General features: G+C 51.4%; 1 protein-coding gene across 1 annotated transcript in view; it reads left to right on the top strand.

Annotated features, from left to right (window-relative positions):
- Positions 1-4,417: 4,417 nt before the first annotated feature.
- The window catches only part of GRAP (GRB2 related adaptor protein), a 33,911-nt gene continuing 19,214 nt past the window's right edge, over positions 4,418-19,114 (top strand). The window contains exons 1-3 of the mRNA XM_055101190.3: positions 4,418-7,686; positions 12,197-12,406; positions 17,346-17,443. Of these exons, the coding sequence (XP_054957165.1) occupies positions 12,329-12,406; positions 17,346-17,443 (176 nt within the window). The 5' untranslated portion in view covers positions 4,418-7,686; positions 12,197-12,328. The remainder of the gene's footprint in view (positions 7,687-12,196; positions 12,407-17,345; positions 17,444-19,114) is intronic.

Below are 19,114 nucleotides of genomic sequence, written 5' to 3'. Positions count from 1 at the left end.
TTCGCTCTTGTTGCCCAGGCTGGAATGCAGCTCTTGGTGTCTACCCAAATGAGTTGAAAATGTATGTCCACACAAGCCTGGAAACATATGTTTATAGCGGCTTTATCCATAATTGCCAAAACTTGGAACTAAGATGTTCCTAAATAGAGCCGGGGGCGGTGGCTTGTAGGTCTGTAATCCCTGCTACCTGGGCAGCTGAGGCAGGCAGTAACTTGAGATCAGGGGTTTGAGACCAGTTTGGGCAACAGAGGGAGACCCCATCTCTATAAAAAAAATACTTTTAGGGTCGGGCGTGGTGGCTCATGCGTGTAATCTAACCTCTTTGGAAGGCTGAGGCGGGTGGATCACCTGAGGTCAGGAGTTCGTCACCAGCCTGGCCAACATGGTGAAACCCCATCTCTACTAAAAATACAAAAAATTATCTGGGCGTGGTGTCGGGCTCCCGTAATTCCAGCGATTCGGAAGGCTGAGGCAGGAGAATCACTTGAACCCAGGAGGCGGAGGTTGCAGTGAGCAGAGATCTTGCCATTGCACTCCAGCCTGGGCAACAAGAGCGAGATACCATCTCAAAAAAAAACACAAAAACCAAAAAACTTAAAAAAAAAATAGACTGGGTGTGGTGACTCATGCCTGTAATCCCAGCACTTTGGGAGGCTGAGACAGGTGGATCACGAGGTCAGAAGATCAAGACCATCCTGGCCAACATGGTGAAACCCCATTTCTAATAAAAATACAAAAATTAGCCGGGCGTGGCAGTGCGTGTCTGTAGTCCCAGCTACTTGGGAGGCTAAAACAGGAGAATTGCTTGAACCGGGGAGGCAGAGAGTACAGTGAGTTGAGATCGTGTCACTGCACTCCAGCCTGGGAGACTCTGTCTCAAAAAAAAAAAAAAAAAGAAAGTAAAAGAAAATAAAAAAAGAAAAACCCCAAAGGCAAAACACTACAAGAGGCAGAAAAAGAGTGGAAGACAAAAATAGAAACAAAGGCAACAAATAGAAAACAGTAAAAACAAAAAAAGGCAGCTATTAATCCAATTATATCAACATCCCTTTGCATATCAATGGTCCAGATGAACCAATTAAAAGACAGAGATTGTCAGAGTGAGCAAAAAACAAGACGTAACTATATGTTGCTTACAAGAACTACACTTTAAAGACTTATGTATTAAAAGCGAATGGATAAAGAAAGATCTATGCCAACACTGATCAAAAGAAAGCAGGAGTCTCTATATTAATTTCAGACAGTACAGACTTCAGAGCAAGGAGAGTCATCAGGAATAGGCCAGGCACAGTGGCTCACACCTGTAATCCCAGCACTTTGGGAGGCCAAGGCGGGCAGATCGCCTGAGGCCAGGAGTTCGAGACCAGCCTGGCCAACTCGATGAAACACTGTCTTTACTAAAAATGCAGAAATTAGCAGGGCGTGGTGGTAATCCCAGCCTGTAATCCCAGCTACTCTGCAGGCTGAGGCACGGGAATCGCTTGAGCGTGGGAGGCAGAGGTTGCATTGAGCCGAGATCCCTGCACTCCAGCCTGGTTCGCAGAGACCCTGTCTGAAAAACAAAAAGAAAAGAAAAGAGAGTCATCCGGGATAAGGACAGGGCATTACATAATGATTAAGGAGTCAATGCTCAAAGAAGACATAACAGTCCTTAACATGTATGATCCTAACAAGAGAACATCAAAATATCTGAGGGAAAAAGCGACAGCACTGCAAGGAGAAACTATTATAGTTGGCGACTTCAATGTCCCTCTATCAGAAACGGACAGATCCAGCAGGCAGAAAATCCGTAACTCAGTAACACCCTCTATAACTGGATATAATGGAAACCTATGGACTATTTCATACAATGACAGCAGAAAAAAAAGAAAAGAAAAATGCTTTGGTTTTTCCCGTATCTTAGGCTAGAGAGCAGTGGCACGATCACAGCTCACTGCAGCCTTGAACTCCTGGGCTCAGGAGATCCTCCCGCCTCAGCATCCTGTCTAGTTGGGACTACAGGTGTGCACTAACACACCTGGCCAATTTTCTTTCTTTCTTTCTTTCTTTTTTTTTTTTTTGTGACGGAGTCTTGCTCTGTCGCCCAGGCTGGAGTACAATGGCACAATCTCGGCTCACTGCAAGCTCCGAGAATGGAAAATGGTTCACGCCATTCTCCTGCCTCAGCCTCCTGAGTAGCAGGGACTGCAGGCACCCACCACCATGCCCAGCTAATTTTTTGTATTTTTAGTAGAGATGGGGTTTCACCGTGTTATCCAGGATGGTCTTGATCTCCTGACCTCATGATCCGCCCACCTCGACCTCCCAAAGTGCTGGGATTACAGGCGTGAGCCACCGCGCCCGGCCCTTCTTTCTTTCTTTTTAAATTTTTTTCATCATGCAGCTCAAAATGTCATAATTTTTAAAAATTTACTTTTCTGTAGAGATGGGATCTTGCTATGTTGCCCAGGCTAGTCTTGAACTCCTGGCCTCAAGCAATCCTCCTACCTCGGCCTCCCAAAGTTCTAGGATTACAGGTGTAAGCCTGAGTCACCATGCCTAACCACAAATATATATTTTTATTTTTTGAGACGGAGTTTCACTCTTCTTGCTCAGGCTGGAGTGTAATGGCATGATCTCAGCTCACCGCAACCTCCACCTCCCGGGTTCAAGCAATTCTCCTGCCTCAGCCTCCCGAGTAGCTGGGATTACAGGCATGTGCCACCATGCCTGGCTAATTTTGTATTTTTAGTAGAGATGGGGTTTCTCCATGTTGGTGAGGCTGGTCTCCAACTCCCGACCTCAGGTGATCCGCCCGCCTTGGCCTCCCAAAGTGCTGGGATTACAGGCGTGAGCCACCAAGCCCGGCCCAAATAAAATGTGGTGTTTTTTTTGTTTGTTTGTTTGGTTTTTTAGATGGAGTCTTGCTATGTAGCCCAGGCTGGAGTGCAGTGGCACGATCTCGGTTCATTGCAGCCTCCGCCTCCTGGGTTCAAGCGATTCTCCTGCCTCAGCCTCCCAAGTAGCTGGGACCACAGGTGCGTGCCAACATGCCTGGCTAACTTTTTGTATTTTTAGTAGAGACGGGGTTTTACCACGTTAGCCAGGATAGTCTCGATCTCCTGACCTCGTGATCTGCCCACCTTGGCCTCCCAAAGTGCGGGGATTACAGGCGTGAGCCACCATGCCCAGCCTATAGATACTTTAAAAAAACATTTTATTTGTCACGGGTGCCGGGTGAGCGAGCACGCCCGGCAATGATGAGTTTTATCTGGGCTGTTATACATCTGAGAAACGTCCAGGGGATGGCGCCCAAGAGGCATTTGGAGCTCAGAGAAGAGGTCAAAGGTGGACTTGGTGGGGTTAGGGAGTCTCTTGGGGCTGTGGGAGTGGTTCCTGAACTGTGATCCGCACTGTCCCCCAACTTACATACCCAGAACAGCCAGGCTTGGGTAATAGTGGGATCTCTCACCCTCAAAGGGCCAAACTGGGTAGAACTCAGGGCTTCCTTTTTTTTTTTTTTTTTGAGATGGAGTCTTGCTCTGTCGCCCAGGCTGGAGTGCAGTGGCACAATCTTGGCTCACCGCAACCTCCGCCTCCCGGGTTCAAGTGAGTCTCCCGCCTCAGCCTCCCAAGTAGCTGAGATTACAGGTTCATGCCACCATGCCTGGCTAATTTTTTGTATTTTTTTTTAGTAGAAATGGGATTTCGTCATGTTAGCCAGGCTGGTCTCAAACTCCTGACCTCAGGTGATCCTCCTGCCTCGGCCTCCCAAAGTGCTGGGATTACAGGCGTGAGCCACCACGCCCAGCCAGGGCTTCCTTTTTAGGATCCAAAGTTAGGGAGAAGCTGAGGCCACCCTGGCTGGTCTCTTAGCCCTGGAAGGATCTGACTGACCATGATTAATGAGTCTTTTCACTCTAGCGACACCAAGATATTCCGGGTCCCAGCTTGGTAGTGCCGGGAGCCAGCAATGAGTCCACTCAATGGAGCTCAGGCACCAGCAAGGACAGGGGGGCAGACAGGGGCAGGGGTCATCAAGACAGCAGACATGGCTTAATAGCCATCCTAGGGATGTGAAGGGTGTGTCATTGTGGGTTCGACTTGCATTTCCCTAATGACAAATGAGGTTGAGCATCTTTCAGGAGCTGTGAGCCATTTGTATACCTTATTTGGGGAAAAGTCTTTTAGGATCCTTTGCCCATTTTTAAATTGTGTTTTAAATTGTTGTTTGTGTTCTAGTATTGAATTCTATGAGTTCTTGTGTATTCTGGATATGAAACTTTCACCAGATTTATTATTTACAAATATTTTCTTCCATTCTGTAGGTTGTCTTTTCACTTTCTTGAAAGTGTCCTTTGATGAGCCAAAGTTTTAATTTTGATAAAATACAATTTATCATTTCATTGCTTGTATTTTGAGTATCATATCAAAGGTTCCATTGACAAATACAAGGCATGAAAACGTACCCCTGCGTTTTTTATTTTTATTTAATTATTGTTATTTGTTTGTTGGTTGTTTCTGGTTTTTATTCTTTGAGACAAGGTCTTGCTCTGTGGCCCAGCCTGGAGTGTAGTGATGCGATCTCTGCTCACTGCAGACTTGACTTCTTGGGCTCCAGTGATTCTCCTGCCTGGGCTTTCCAAAGTGCTGGGATTACAGGCGCGAGCCGCCACACTCAGCCATTTTTTTTTTTCTTTATCAAGATTTTTTTGGCCATTGTAGATCATTTGCAATTCCATGTGAATTTCAAAATTAGCTGGTGAATCCCTTTAATGAATGTTTTATTTCAGTTACTATACTTTTCTTTTCTTTCTTTTCTTTTTTTTTATTTTTTTGAGACAGAGTTTCACTCTTGTCGCCCAGGCTGGAGTTCAGTGGCGTGATCTTGGCTCACTGTAACCTCTGCCTCCCGGGTTCAAGCGATTCTCCTGCCTCAGCCTCCCGAGTAGCTGGGATTACAGGTGCCCGCCACCATGCCTGGCTAATTTTGTATTTTTAGTAGAGATGGGGTTTCACCATCTCTGGCCTCCGAAAGTGCTGGGATTACAGGGGTGAGCCACTGCACCCGGCTATTTTAGTTACTATACTTTTCAACTTCATAATTTCCATTTGGTTTTTTTTTTATAATTTCGACTTTTTTTTTTTTATTCGGAGTCTTGCCCTGTCGCCCAGGTTGGAGTGCAATGGTGCAATCTCAGCTCACCGCAACCTCTACCTCCCAGGTTCAAGGGATTCTCCTGTCTCAGCCTCCCGAGTAGCTGGGATTATAGGTATGCACCACCATACCCAGTTAATTTTTTTTTTTTTAATCTTTAGTAGAGACAGGGTTTCACCATGTTGGCCAGGCTGGTCTCAAACTCCTGACCTCGTGATCCACCCGCCTCGGCCTCCCAAAGTGCTGGGATTACAGGCGTGAGCCACCGTGCCTGGCAATTTCTATCTTTTTATCGGTATTCTCTATTTGATGAAACACCATCATCATACATTCCTTTATTTATTTAGTCACAGTTTCCTTTGGTTTTATGAACGTGTGTATAATGGCTACTTTAAAGTCTTTTTCTGATAAATCAACATGTGCCCTCTCACAGGCAGTTTCCTTTGCCTGCATTTCCCCCTATCTATGGGTCATGCTTTCCTGTTTATTAAATTTTTTGCAGGCTTCATATATACATATATTTTTTTTTGGAAACAGGACATTTAAATAATACATTGTAGCAATTCTGGGTATGAGTCTCCCCTGACCTGGGCTTGTTATTATTTTCTTGTTTATTTGTTTAGTGACTGGCTGGATTGTTTTAGTGAAGTCTATTTCTTCCCTACGATGTTCAGCTTCTATGGTCGTTCTCAGGGGGCCCAGCTTTGAGTATGCCTGCAGTTACTCTGGGATGACAGTGGTTTTGGAAGGCTCTCTTCCTCTTTCCCTGACCATATCCAGCTGTTAAGCTATGCAAATTTTCTTTTCTTTTTTCTTTCTTTCTTTCTTCTTTTTTTTTTTTGAGATGGAGTCTCGCTCTGTCGCCCAGGCTGGAGTGCAGTGGCACAATCTCGGCTCACTGCAACCTCCGCCTCCCGGGTTCAAGCAATCCTCTGACTCAGCCTCCCAAGTAGTTGGGATTACAGGCACCTGCCACCACGCCCGGCTAATTATTGTATTTTTTGTTTTTTAGTAGAGACGGGGTTTGACCGTCTTGGCCAGGCTGGTCTTGAACTCCTGACCTAGTGATCCACCCACCTCAGCCTCCCAAAGTGTTGGGATTTTAGGCATGAGCCACTGCACCCAGCCCTTCTTTTTTTAATCCTTGCTTGGTTGAAATAAGCTCTGCAAGTTGCCAATGGATTGCTTTATAATTTCCTATAATGCCCTGCACTACACACTGATCCTATCAAGTTTGGCTCCTTGGAAGAAATAGTGTGTGAGGTCAATGTCTGCTATTTGTTCTGACCTCAGGAGGGCTCCCTCTACTGGTGCTATTCCCTGTTCTCTCCTGTAAACAAGCAGCCTAGAGTTCAGCTTGTGTCTTGAATCTTCTCCTAATTATCTCTCACCATAATCTCTACTATTCTCAAAAGCACCTTTTGGGCCGGGTGCGGTGGCTCACGCCTGTAATCCCAGCACTTTGGGAGGCTGAGGTGGGCGGATCACCTGAGGTCGGGAGTTCGAGACCAGCCTGGTCAACATGGTGCAAACCCCGTCTCTACTAAAAAAAAAAAAAAAAAAAAAAAAAAAATTAGCTGGGTGTGATGGTAGGCACCTGTAATCCCAGCTACTCGGGAGGCCGAGGCAGGAGAATCGCTTGAACCCAGGAGGCGGAGGTTGCAGTGAGCGGAGATCACGTCACTGCACTCTCAAACAAACCTAACCAAAATCAAAACAAAAGCAACTTTTGCCTTGAATTCCTTCGTTCTCTGTAGCAAATGAGGTCAGTTGCTTTGGGAAGAGATTAGGAAGTCTCTTTTTTATGGCCTGTTTCTTCATTAGACAAAAATCTCTCTGAGCCAGGGCCCTGGAGCTGGGGGTGGAGACTTTGGAAAGCTTCTCTCTGAGTGACACCCTGCGCTAGGGGCTGAGGACTTGGTGGGAGTGGGGACAATGGCCGAGGTCCTCAAAGTTTGCCTCTCCTGTTGTCGAGCTACTTCCACACGAGCCAGGGCCGGAGTGATCAGGACCCCAGCACTCGCAGAACACTGCACCCAAGGCAGAGCCTCTGTTCCTTGAGTGGGGCTGGGTGCAAGAAGGGGGCCCCCAACTCTTGGCTACACTCATCCAGGACTTAGTCTCAGCAACAGGTGGCTGGGGGTAGAATAGGAAATTGATGTCCTGTTCTTCCTGGGAGGCAAGCCCTCCTACTGGGAGCTGGGGGCAGAGGGAGCCCTGTTTCCCTGGTCTGGAGGCAGCAGGGGACCCCATGTTCTTGGCTGCAGCTGTCCAGAGTGGAGTCTCAGCCTCACTGAGCTGAGAGGAAGGGCAAGAGGGGCCATGATCTCAGTGCAAACACCATGGCCTCACCTTTTTAAACCAAATATTCATAGATGTTCATGAATCCATGTTTCTTCATTTGCATTTTCTTTTTTTTTTTCCAGACAAAGTCTCGCTCTGTCCTCAGAGGCAGGAGTACAATGGTGTGATCATAGCTCACTATCACCTTGAAATCCAGGACCGAAACAATCCTCCCACCTCAGCCTCCTGAGTAGCTGGGATTACAGGTGAGAGCCACCATGCCTGGCCTATTTTTGTTGTTGTTTATTTTTGTAGAGATGGGGTCTCACTATGTTGTCCAGGCTGGTCTTGAACGCCTGGGTTCAAGCATTCCTCCTGCTCCAGCTTCCCAAAGTGCTGGGATTACAGGTGTGAGCCACCATGCCTGGCCTGTTTCTTCATTTTCTTTTCTTTCTTTCTTTTTTTTTTTTTTTTTCTGAGACAGAGTCTCCCTCTGTCACCCAGGCTGGAGTGCAGTGGCACAATTTCTGCTCACTGCAATCTCCACCTCCCAGGTTCAAGTGATTCTATTTCCAAGTAGCTGGGACTACAGGCGTGCGCCACCATGCCTGGCCAATTTTTGTATTTTAAGTAGACACAGGGAGGCGGAGGTTGCAGTGAGCTGAGATCATGCCACTGCACTCTAGTGCAGGCAACAAAAGCAAAACTCTGTCTCAAAAAATTTTTTTTTCAGGGAGTTCTCTCAGGTGTTTCAGCCAATCTCTGATGATAAAAAGTTCCCCAGTCAGCCTGTTTGGAGTGTTCCAGGGTCTAGTAGTCTAGTCCAGTCTACTAATTACAGAACTCAAACTGCATTGAAATTGCAGTTTCCATCCAATCTCACGATCCTTAACATAATCACACTGGCAAAGTCCCTCTTGTCATATAAGGGAACATTCCAAGTTCTTTTTTTTTTTTTTTTTTTTTTTTGAGACGGAGTCTCGCTCTGTCGCCCAGGCTGGAGTGCAGTGGCGCGATCTCGGCTCACTGCAAGCTCCGCCTCCCGGGTTCACGCCATTCTCCTGCCTCAGCCTCCCGAGTAGCTGGGACTACAGGCGCCCGCTACCACGCCCGGCTAATTTTTTGTATTTTTAGTAGAGACGGGGTTTCACCGTATTAGCCAGGATGGTCTCGATCTCCTGACCTCGTGATCCACCCGCCTCGGCCTCCCAAAGTGCTGGGATTACAGGCGTGAGCCACCGCGCCCGGCCACATTCCAAGTTCTTGAGATCAGGACCTAGATGTCTTCGGGGCTGTTACTCAGCTGATCACAGGGGGTTAGGGTTTCAGCACTGAGGCAGTGGCTGGGTCTGCCCTGGCCTGGTGTGGCCTGTGGCCAGTGATGAGTTTTCCTCCTGTGAGCAGCTTTTGAGGGACCTCCATAAACCAAAACCAAAATCCTAAGCCCCTTAACCATCCGAATGGACTCCTTCTCTCGGCAAGGGCATTCCAAAGTTAACCTGAAAATGAGTTCAGGATATGATGGGAAGGGGGAGCTGGACATGCCTTGTTATAACCTCCTCGCTTTTGGAATTACTGTTAGAACGGACTCTTTCAGTCTGATAAGAAACATTTACACTATATTCTCTCTGAAGCCAGCTACCTGGAGGCTTCATCTGCATAATAAAACCTTGGTTTCCAAAACTCCTTATTTCGTTGTTGTTGTTTTTTTTTTTTTTTTTTTTTGAGATAGGGTTTCTCTTTTGTTGCCCAGGCTGGAGTATAATGGGGTGATCTCGGCTCACTGCAACCTCCGCCTCCTGGGTTCAAGCAATTCTCCTGCCTCAGCTTCCCAATTAGCTGGGATTACAGGCGTGCACCACCACTCCCGGCTAATTTTGTATATACATTTTTTGAGATGGAGTTTCACTCTTGTCGCCCAGGCTGGAGTGCAGTGGCATGATCTTGGCTCACTGCAACTTCCGTCTCCTGGGTTCAAGTGATTCTCCTGCCTCAGCCTCCCAAGTAGCTGGGATTATAGGCACTCGCCACCACGCCTAGCTAATTTTTTATTTTTAGTAGAGACGGGGTTTCACTATGTTGGCCAGGCTGGTCTCAAACTCCTAACCTCAGGTGATCCACCTGCCTCGGCCTCCCAAAGTGCTGGGATTGCAGGTGTGAGCCACCGTGCCCAGCCTAATTTTGTATTTTTGGTAGAGACAGGGTTTCACCATGTTGGTCAGGCTGGTCTCGAACTCCTGGCCTCAAGTGATCTGCCTGCCTTGACCTCCCAAAGTGCTGGGATCACAGGCATGAGCCACCGCGCCTGGCCCAAGCCTCCAGTTTCCGATGGCCCCTCGTTCCAGGCCCCAGCGTCTGCCTCATTTGGGGTGCTGCATTCTTCAAGGGTCCTCTCAGTCAAGTCCCATTTGTGGGGTCCTCTCTGGTCTCCCGGAATCAGGGCAGATTTACCCTCCAACAAAGCTTTGCTGCTTACCTCACTGCACTCCTTGAGCTCGCTGTACAGTAGGCAGCCCAGGCTCCCAGCTCTGGCCCGAGCCACCTTGGGCAGGAATCCTTCGGGTTGAGGCCATGCGGCGAAGGAGTTGTAGGCATGGTTTGGCCCTCAGGCCTGCCTGGGTTTGAACCCCAGCCCTGCCACCTACCAACTATTGGTCACTTACCTCTTTGTAAAGGACTTGGCAGAGAATAAATACTTCTAAAACACATAAAAATAAACCCGGCATCTGTCCCACCGCCCCAGGGGACACACATTCAGCTTCATAAGGGGAAGTCCTCTTCCCCTCATATGGCTAGAAGCACCTCAAAACTGAGGCGGGGGCGGATCCCAACCCCTCCACTGCATCATTCTGAGGCTTTGAAACCTCAGCTGCAACAGAGCCGGAAAGAGGGGCCTTATAACATCCTGTCACCCTTGGGGTCGGGGGCAGCCAGAAGGCAGGGGTCTTTGAGTAGAGGGCAGCGTGGAGAAGCCCTGGAATGGAGCTGGGTGAGGCCAGGGCCAGCTCCATCCTGCCTGGTTGGCTCAGGGACTCCAGAGTGGGCGGCGGGCAGCTGTCATCTTCTCTTCTTTCCTCTCAACTATTTTTTTTTTTTTTTTTTTGAGATGGAGTCTTGATGTGTCACCCAGGCTAGAGTGCAATGGTGCGATCTCGGCTCACTGCAACTTCCATCTCCCAGGTTCAAGCGATTCTTCTATTATTGGCCAGAAGGTCAGGGTGTGTTCATAGAATGATGGGTCCATGTCAAAAGGATAAGGAGACAGCTTGAAGGAGACCCCACTGGCCTAATCAGGGGCATTTTAAGCATCAAAATAAATGTAATAGTAATGGATTATAATCCACTGGCTAAAATATGAAACCATGAGTCCATATTAATATAAATGAAGGAAGAAAAACTTCTTTACAGAAAAAAAACAATGTGACTTCACACTGATTCATCCAGTGTCCATGCAACACCACAGGGCTCTGCCTGGTTTTCCTTCCACGTCTGTGTCTCCCTTCTTTCCCAGGGAGAACCCTGGTTCCAAACAATACAGCTGTGCTTGTCCATTTGTGCGCTATCCTGCAACACTTGCAAAACAGTTTCAGAATTGCTACACCGATAACACTGCTCATAACAAACCCACTAAGGAAAGGTAGAGATTTATTTACAATTCTCTTTTTTTTTTTTTTTTGAGAAGGAGACTCGCTCTGTCACCCAGGCTGGAGTGCAATGGCGCAATCTCAGGCAGGAGGATCGCTTGAGTCCAGGAATTCAAGACCAGCCTTGGTAACATGGTGAAAACCCATCTCTACTAAAAATACAAATAATTAGCCAGACATGGTGGTGGGCACCTGTAGTCCGAGCTACTCTGGAGGCTGAGGTGGGAGGATTGCTTTGAGCCTGGATGGATCCTTGGCTCACTGCAGCCTCTGCCTCCCGGGTTCAAGCGATTCTTGTGCCTCAGCCTTCCCAGTAGCTGGGATTACAGGCACATGCCACCATGCCAGGCTAATTTTTTGTATTTTTATTAGAGATGAGGCTTCACCATGTTGGCCAGGCTGATCTCGAACTCCTGACCTCCAGTGATCCGCCCATCTTGGCCTCTCACAGTGCTGGGATTATAGGCATGAGCCATCGCGCCCGACCTACAAGTCTTGTTGACCTTAGGATTTAAGTCCCACCTAAGGTGCCCAGTGTCTAAACCAGAAGAGGTACCTTCTGAGCTGGTCTTTGATGGATGAATTGGAGTCTCCTGGGAGCAGAAAGAGGAGAACACCAGGCAGAGGAACCACATGTGCAAAAGTCTGGGGTTGAAATGAGAGTTTGGTGTGGCCCCTTGCTGTGGCTGAAGCCCTGGGTTTGTTTAGAGTGAAGGGGATGACAAAGGATGAGAATGGGGGCTGTTTGTAGGGGCAGGTGGAGGTGGTGGATTGCAAGGGCCTTGAATGCCAGGTGAGGAGCTTGGGATTGAAGGAGCAGGAGGCAGGGCATCACAAGAGGCATCAGGGTTTAGGAAAAGATGGAGAGTCATTGGCAAATTGGTGAAGGGAGGCCAGCATCTGGTGCCATGAGACTCAGTGCCTGAGCCAGCAGGACAGCTTTGGCACTTCTCCTCCAGGCACCTCACTTTTACGGATGATAAAACATAGGCACAAGGGGGCCCCACTCCCAGAGCTTCAGGGAGACTCCCCAAGGGCCATTCCTGGCACCTGGGGTCTGAGGTAGGACGGAGCTGGCTCACAAGCCCTCCCTGCTCTGTGACATGTCTGTTTCCTGTTTCTCCCCCATCAGGAGCAGTTTCAGTCTCAACTTCAAAAGAACAAACGCGCACTCAAAACAAAGGAAGACGGTCCTCGACTGCAGAGGAAGCAGGAAGCTGTCGGCCCAGCTCTGAGCCCAGCTGCTGGAGCCCCGAGCAGCGGCATGGAGTCCGTGGCCCTGTACAGCTTTCAGGCTACAGAGAGCGACGAGCTGGCCTTCAACAAGGGAGACACACTCAAGGTAGGGGGGCTGGAGCCTGCTGAGTTGGCCCCACACGGGGTGGGGGTGGATTTAGGAACCAGGGACCTGGGACTGTCCCAAGCAGACTGTGGCCCCTGGAAGACAGGCCCAGCCTCTCCAGTTATTGGCTGTGTGACTCTGGACAAGCCACCTTTTCCCTCGGAGCCTCAGATTCTCCATCTAGGAAATGGGGAGATAACTAATGACCCTCCTTTGGGGCTGTTGTGAGGATTCGATGAGATATTACCACAGTGTCTGGCAGGACTTAGTTCAACCCCCAGTTTTCCAGGAAAAAGTTTGAAAATAAAATTGTTGAGAGAGGGAGAGAATGAGAGCTAGAGAGAGAGAGACAGAGTATGGGAATGGAGAACAGAGCGAGAAAGAGGGAGATAGAGAAGGTCTTAGGAAAGAAATAAGTACACATGCTAACCTAGTAGGGCTAAAATAGCTAAGATGAAAGTGTCAAGGATGAGCTTCCCAGTAGTGTGGAGAAAAGGGAAAATAGAGTCATACCACAGTTCATTTCTCCTTGTCTGGGCCACTTTTGACAGATGTTGCAGCCTTCCAAGACGGTCTAGACAGTTGGGGCTGTGGAATGTGTCTCTGGAAATGTCCTTGCTTAAAAGTTTGCATATGAAAGCCATGCCCAGGATTCTGGGAGTGGCCATGCCAAGACGTGTGCACTGGAACTGCCAGTAAACCACACTAGGGAAGTGACTGCCCTTCCCTGGGCCTCAGTTTCCCCACTGGAGCAATGGGTGTTAGACTGGATGCTCCTCTGCGCTGAGCCCTGGGCGCTGCTCTCGGCCACAAGCTTCAAGCACAAGACGGGAGAGCTCCCTGTGCCATCACCCTGCTATAGCCAGGCCCCGAACTCCGCAGCACACCTCATGTACCATTTAAGCAATGGGGACTGGCACCCCCATTTCACAGGTGACTAAACTGAGGCACAGGGAGGCAACATGACCTGCTCGGTATGGAGTCAGTTTTGAACCTATGTCCCTTTGGCTGTGGAACTTGCGCTTGGTCTGAACAGGCTGGGCTGGGGGTTGGGGTCCAGAGGAGGAGGAGCAATTCCTCCTTCTCTATGCTGGGGTGCTGGCACCTGGGGTCACTGCAGTGCTGGCTGTCGGCCTCGTGGACATGTGGCCAGATGGGGGCAGGGCCAGGCTGAGCACTGGGGCTGTGAGCCCAAGGCATGACCCTCTGCGGGGATCCAAGTCTTGGTTTCTCATCTGAGAGCACTTCGAGGTCTCTAGACCCAAGTGTGGTGTTGGGAGGGAGTGGGGCAGTGAGGAAACAGGAATGGGGTGCGCGGGAGGCGTTGAGCCAGGCTTGGAGGGATCAAGTGGCTGGGGTGGAAGCTGAGCTCCGCGACCATCCTGTCCTCTCGTCTAGCAAGTATTTTCCAGTGCTCCCTGTGGGCCAGCCCCTGCCATGGCACTGCCTGCCTACAGATTGAGTCCAGCCTGGGAGGGTGGGCGATGAAGCCCGTTCTTGAAATCTGAACTTTGGTCTTGGATGAAAACTCTGGCTCATGGACTCACTCTGGACAAATGGCCCCAAACATCACCTCCCTGGGACAAAGCCTCCCTCCCTGATAGGCCAGGCGTTTCTGGGCGCACGCACCCCTCTGCTGTTGCCAGCTGGAGGGGCATGTGGTTAGTGGCTTCACTCCCATCTCTGCACGAGCAGCCTGGATGATGAGACCCAGACTCAGGAAGCCCATGTCACCTTGACATCTCCATGGGAAAGGGCGATGGTCCAGACCCAACACAGCCAGCCCTGGGCTCCCTGAACCTACTTTCTGCTGCCTGTCATTGTCTTGTCGGCAACTCTGGCAAAACCTACCTGAAGCCCCTCCTCCAGCCCAGGCCTCCATTGTCACTTACCTGGGCTTGCGTGGTGGCTCCCGAGGCCTCCCCGCAACAATCCCTGCTCCCCAGCCCAGTCTCCACGCAGTGGCCATGACTCAGAGCCTGGTCCTCCCCCGTACATCTTATGACATCTGCTCCTCCCTCCCTCAGCTCCAGACACCCTGGCCTCCTTTCTGTCTCAGGGACAGAGCTTGGCCCCACCTCAGAGCCTTGGCACTGGCTGTTCCGTCCGTCTTGGACACTGTTCCCCACATTTTCTTACCGCTGGTTCCTTCTTGTAATTCGGGTCTCAGCTTCCATGTCACTTCTTCAGAGAGGCCTTTCTGGACCACCCCACCTGTCCCGTGTTGACAATCTCCCTGCTCCCACCCAACCAGACATTCTCCATCTGTCACCTGATGTCCATTTTTCACAGCGCTTACTGCTCCATTAAACTACCTTGCTTATTTATTTCTTCCCTTGTTTATGGTCTGTCTCTGCCTACTAGAATGTGAGCTTCTTGTTCCCTGCTCTGTCGTGGGGTGCCTGGCACACAGTAGGTGCTCAGTAAACAACTATCAAGCAGCAACTGAATCGGGCTGGGATGGTAAAGTGGGGCGGCAGCCTGGGTGGAGGGCACCATGTGGGCAAAGGCTCAGGGGCAGGCCAAGTTCTGCCTCTCACCTCGAGCAGTGATACTCCTCCAGGGAGGAGTTGGCCTCTCTCCCTTGTGAGAATTCCCGGGTCTCAGAGGGTCTGGGGCTTTCAAACAATGTTCACAGTAAGAAATCAGTTAACGTGAGGTCAAGAGATCGAGACCAGCCTGGCCAACATGGTGAAACCCCATCTCTACTAAAAATACAAAAATTTAGCTGGGCGTGGTGGCACACACCTGTAGTCCCAGCTACTCGGGAGGCTGAGGCAGGAGAATCGCTTGAACCCAGGAGGCAGAGGTTGCAGTGAGCTGAGATTGCGCCACTGCACTCCAGCCTGGTGACAGAGTGAGACTCCATCTCAAAAAGAAAAAAAAAAGGAAAAAGAAAAAGAGATTAGCTAATGTAACCAATGGGACATTCCTGAGTCCTCTGAGTGCAGATGACAAGGAGACAAAACGAAGCAGGGACTGCATGAGATGTAGTCCACCCAATGTCCGCACTGCTGCATGCAGGGCAGGCCATGAATGCACCCATTGGACAGACCAGGGAGGACACTGAGGCCAAGGCCACAGAGAGAGTCAGAAGCAGACAGAATGTTCTGGAGCCCCAGGCTTCAGGGCATCCTCCTGGAATCCATGGCTGTGGTATGTGGCCTACAGGCCCTCATTTTCTCCTTAGGTTGGGGGAGTTGTTTTGTTTTTTTGAGACGGAGTCTCACTCTGTTGCCCAGGCTAGAGTGCAATGGCGCGATCTCGGCTCACTGCAGCCTCCAGCTCCCGGGTTCAAGTGATTCTCCTGCCTCAGCCTCCTGAGAAAGTTGGGGATTATAAGGGTGTGCCACCATACTTGGCTAATTTTTTTGTATTTTTAGTAGAGACGGGGTTTCACCATGTTGGCCAGGCTAGTCTTGAACTCCTGACCTCAGGTGGTCCACCCTCTTCAGCCTCCCAAAGTGCTGGGATTACAGGCGTGAACCACCGCGCCCGGCCTGTTTTGTTTTGTGTTGAGCGAAAGTTTTCCTGAGTCAGCCACCTGCTTCCGTTCACCCCTGGGTCTGCTGACCTGGCCCAGGCTGCAGGGGCAGGAAGGAAGGGGCTCAGCCAGCCTGGCCTGGTGGACAAAGCGGGGGTGGAGATGGGGGTGCAGAGGCCACCTGTGAGGGTGGGGCCTCAGGCCTGGGCCCTAGGAGGCCAATCCCAGCTACTCTTGGCAAAATATCCCTGCTGGAGTTGATGCCCCTGTATTGGCCTGCCCTGGGCCTTTGGTACCCCGTGCCCTATTTTTTCTCTCAAGTACCCCTGAAGGATTGAGCTGACATTGGAACCTGCTCCAGGACTGACAGGAGAGATGTCCCCTCACAGGAGAGATGTCCCCTCAAGCTGGAGTCCAGTGACAAAGAGGACTGGAGGCAAAAATTGGTGGGCCAGGACCCCCTTGACCAGTGAGCCAAAAACTCCAGGCCTCAGAGTCCTGACTGACCAAACAGGCTCTGCCTCTCCCCTGCTGCGTGGCCTTGGCCAAGTCACTTCCCCTGTGGGCCTCAGTTTTGTTATTTGTAAAATAGCATTTGGTGATGTTGACCTTGGGGGCTATATGAGAATCAGGGGGACACACGGAAGGCGTGCCCAGGGAATGGAGGCAGGACCCCCGGCCTCATGCTGTGCCCCTCCCAGGCCCGGCCCCGCCCCCCGCCTTGGTCGCTTGGTTGCTCCCCCTCAGGGACTCCCACCCCCGCTCTGGCTATTTCAGTTCCTCCGGGCCCACCTGTGGTGTGATAGGGGCCTCACAGGCTCGGAAGAGGAGCCCGTGTGACCGAGCAGGCCATGCCAGGGCTGAGAACCAGTCTGTCTCAGACCAAAGGCCCCCTTATCTGCTCCCCAGAGCCTGACGTCCCCCCACTGAATTGTCACCCCTGAGCTGTCTAAATGCGAGGGACCCTAGGTGACCACTGGTGGCTGTGCTCAGGCCGGGTCCCCCGACCTTCACCCCAAGGCTCAGTGCGTGGCATGTAAGTGCTGTGGGCCCCCCAAACTCGGGGGCACAACCCAGGAAGGAACTCAGGTCCCCAGTTCTGCTCCTGCAAACCCCATGGTCCGCAGGGTTCCTGGTGTCGGAGCCTGAGAATCCAGCTCCAGCCACCCCAAGCCTCCTACGAGTCCCCGACTGTGCCTCCCTTGGAGTCTGTGAATCACCTGAGGATGGGCTGTCCTGGGGCCAGGGGATGGGCAGCACTGAGGAACGAGGGGTTCTAATTCAGCCCTTGTGACCGTGGGCAAGTCCTGTCCCAGGCCCCCAGCCCTTCTCTGTGAGTAGGCACAGAAGCTGGTGCAGGCGAGGCCCACCTGGGGCCTGGCGTGCAGTGGGGCCTCCGGGGGTGACCGTTGTTCCTTCTCGGTGACTGAGTGGCTTTGTGTCTCCTGCCCACAGATCCTGAACATGGAGGATGACCAGAACTGGTACAAGGCCGAGCTCCGGGGTGTCGAGGGATTTATTCCCAAGAACTACATCCGCGTCAAGCCCCATCCGTGAGTGGACAGCCCCATCCCATCCCCGTGGCTCTATCTCTCCTGGCCACGGGACCCCCTCACTCCTGGGCCTCTGTCCATCTGTCTGGGGCCCCCAGGCTCCACAGAGGCCACCAGCCTGGGCAGGCATAGGAGACTGAGTTCTGAGGACTTCCCCAGAGTGGGGACAGAGTCAGGGCAAGCCCAGGCTTCCACACTGAGGACGTGAGCCACTGGAGAATGCCCAGGAGGTCCCCGAGAGAGGACAAGGCCCTGGGCTTTCAGCTGGCTGCGCCACTGGCTGCTGTGTGGCCTCAGGCAGGTCCCTGCCCTCTGTTCCTCAGTTTTCCTATCTATAACTCAAGGAGGGCAGATGCTCCAATCTGTTCAGGGTGGAGGGTTCTAGAGCTCTTGCTGAGAGCTGGCCCGGCCCTGGGTGGTGGCTGGGAGAGGGCTGGGCAGGAAGCAGACCCTGTAGGCCCTGCCTTTGGAGTCTGGGGGGGAATTGGACATTGGCAGAGCAGAGTCTGGTACCAGGGTGGAGCAAGAACTGGGCCTGGGGCCCAGCTATCCTGGGGCCTGGGACCTACTAGCCTAGGGATGTCCCAGGTTGGGCTCTGGGCAGGTGGCAGCCAACACTGCTGCCCTGAGAATGACTGGGGCAGGGCCCAGCCTCAGAACAGGCATGGGGCCCAAGAAATCTATGCAAACCAACTGGATATGCTTTAAATGGCAGCTGAGGCAGCCCCAAGATACAGCCACTTAGTCATTCAGTAAACACTGGCCACAATTCCAGGGGGCCCAGCCCGGGTGATGCTGGAGACACAAGGGGTCAGAGCAGCTGTGTCCTGGGGGAGAAAGAGGACATGAAGGACATACTACATGGGAAGACAGTGAGCATTAAGGTGATTTCTCAGGGAAGGCTTCTCAGAAGAGGTGGCAATGAGTGAGGTTTTGAAGGATGTGTAGGAGTTGGTTAAGTAGAAAAAGAGAAAGGCATCCCTGGGAGAGGGTCAGGATGAGCAAAGGGAGAGCAATGAGAGAGAACTTGTGGCATGTGGGACTGGCAGGAGGCCCCCAAATGCCAAGCCATGTGGGGAGCCATGGAGGTGTTATGGTAGGACTCAGTCAGATATGGAGACAGGTGACAGGGCCAAGCAGGCTGGAGGGACAGTTTGGGAGCTGAGATGTGTGTGTGGCTGTGCGGTGGGAAGGGAAGGAGGTGCAGGGCCAGGGTGGGGCATGAGAGGTATTTCCTCTTTATCTCTCTTTAAGTTAGTTCCAAAGCCGCCACCACCTCCAGCTTCCTGTGCTGGGCGAGGCCCCCTCCGACCCAGGTCCTCAGCCACCTGCCCGGGCTCCAGGCACTCCCAGCCTCCCCCACAGAGGCCGCAGCTTCCAGTCGGCATCTGGGGCTGCAGCCTGGGTTCCAGGCCCCACTATGTCCCGCGTGGTTGTGTGACATTGGGCAGGTTTCTGTGATCTTTCTGTCAATTAAGGGGGAGAGGGAGGGGGGTGTGTGAAGAGGGAGAGAGACGAGAGAATCCGACCCAGGGCCACAAGCTGGAGCCAGTGCCCCAGGCCCCTGTAAGCCAATGGGACCATCCAGACATGCCAGAGGGCATGAACGGGAGCAATCCCCCTGGGCCAAGCTGTCAGGGAGGGGCCTTCAGGTGGAGGAAATGGCCTGGC

This window comes from Pan paniscus, chromosome 19 (assembly GCF_029289425.2).
Source record: "Pan paniscus chromosome 19, NHGRI_mPanPan1-v2.0_pri, whole genome shotgun sequence".
NCBI classification, from domain to species: domain Eukaryota; kingdom Metazoa; phylum Chordata; class Mammalia; order Primates; family Hominidae; genus Pan; species Pan paniscus.
The sequence above is the reverse complement of the archived record's forward strand: the minus strand, read 5'-3'. Positions and strand labels throughout refer to the sequence as shown.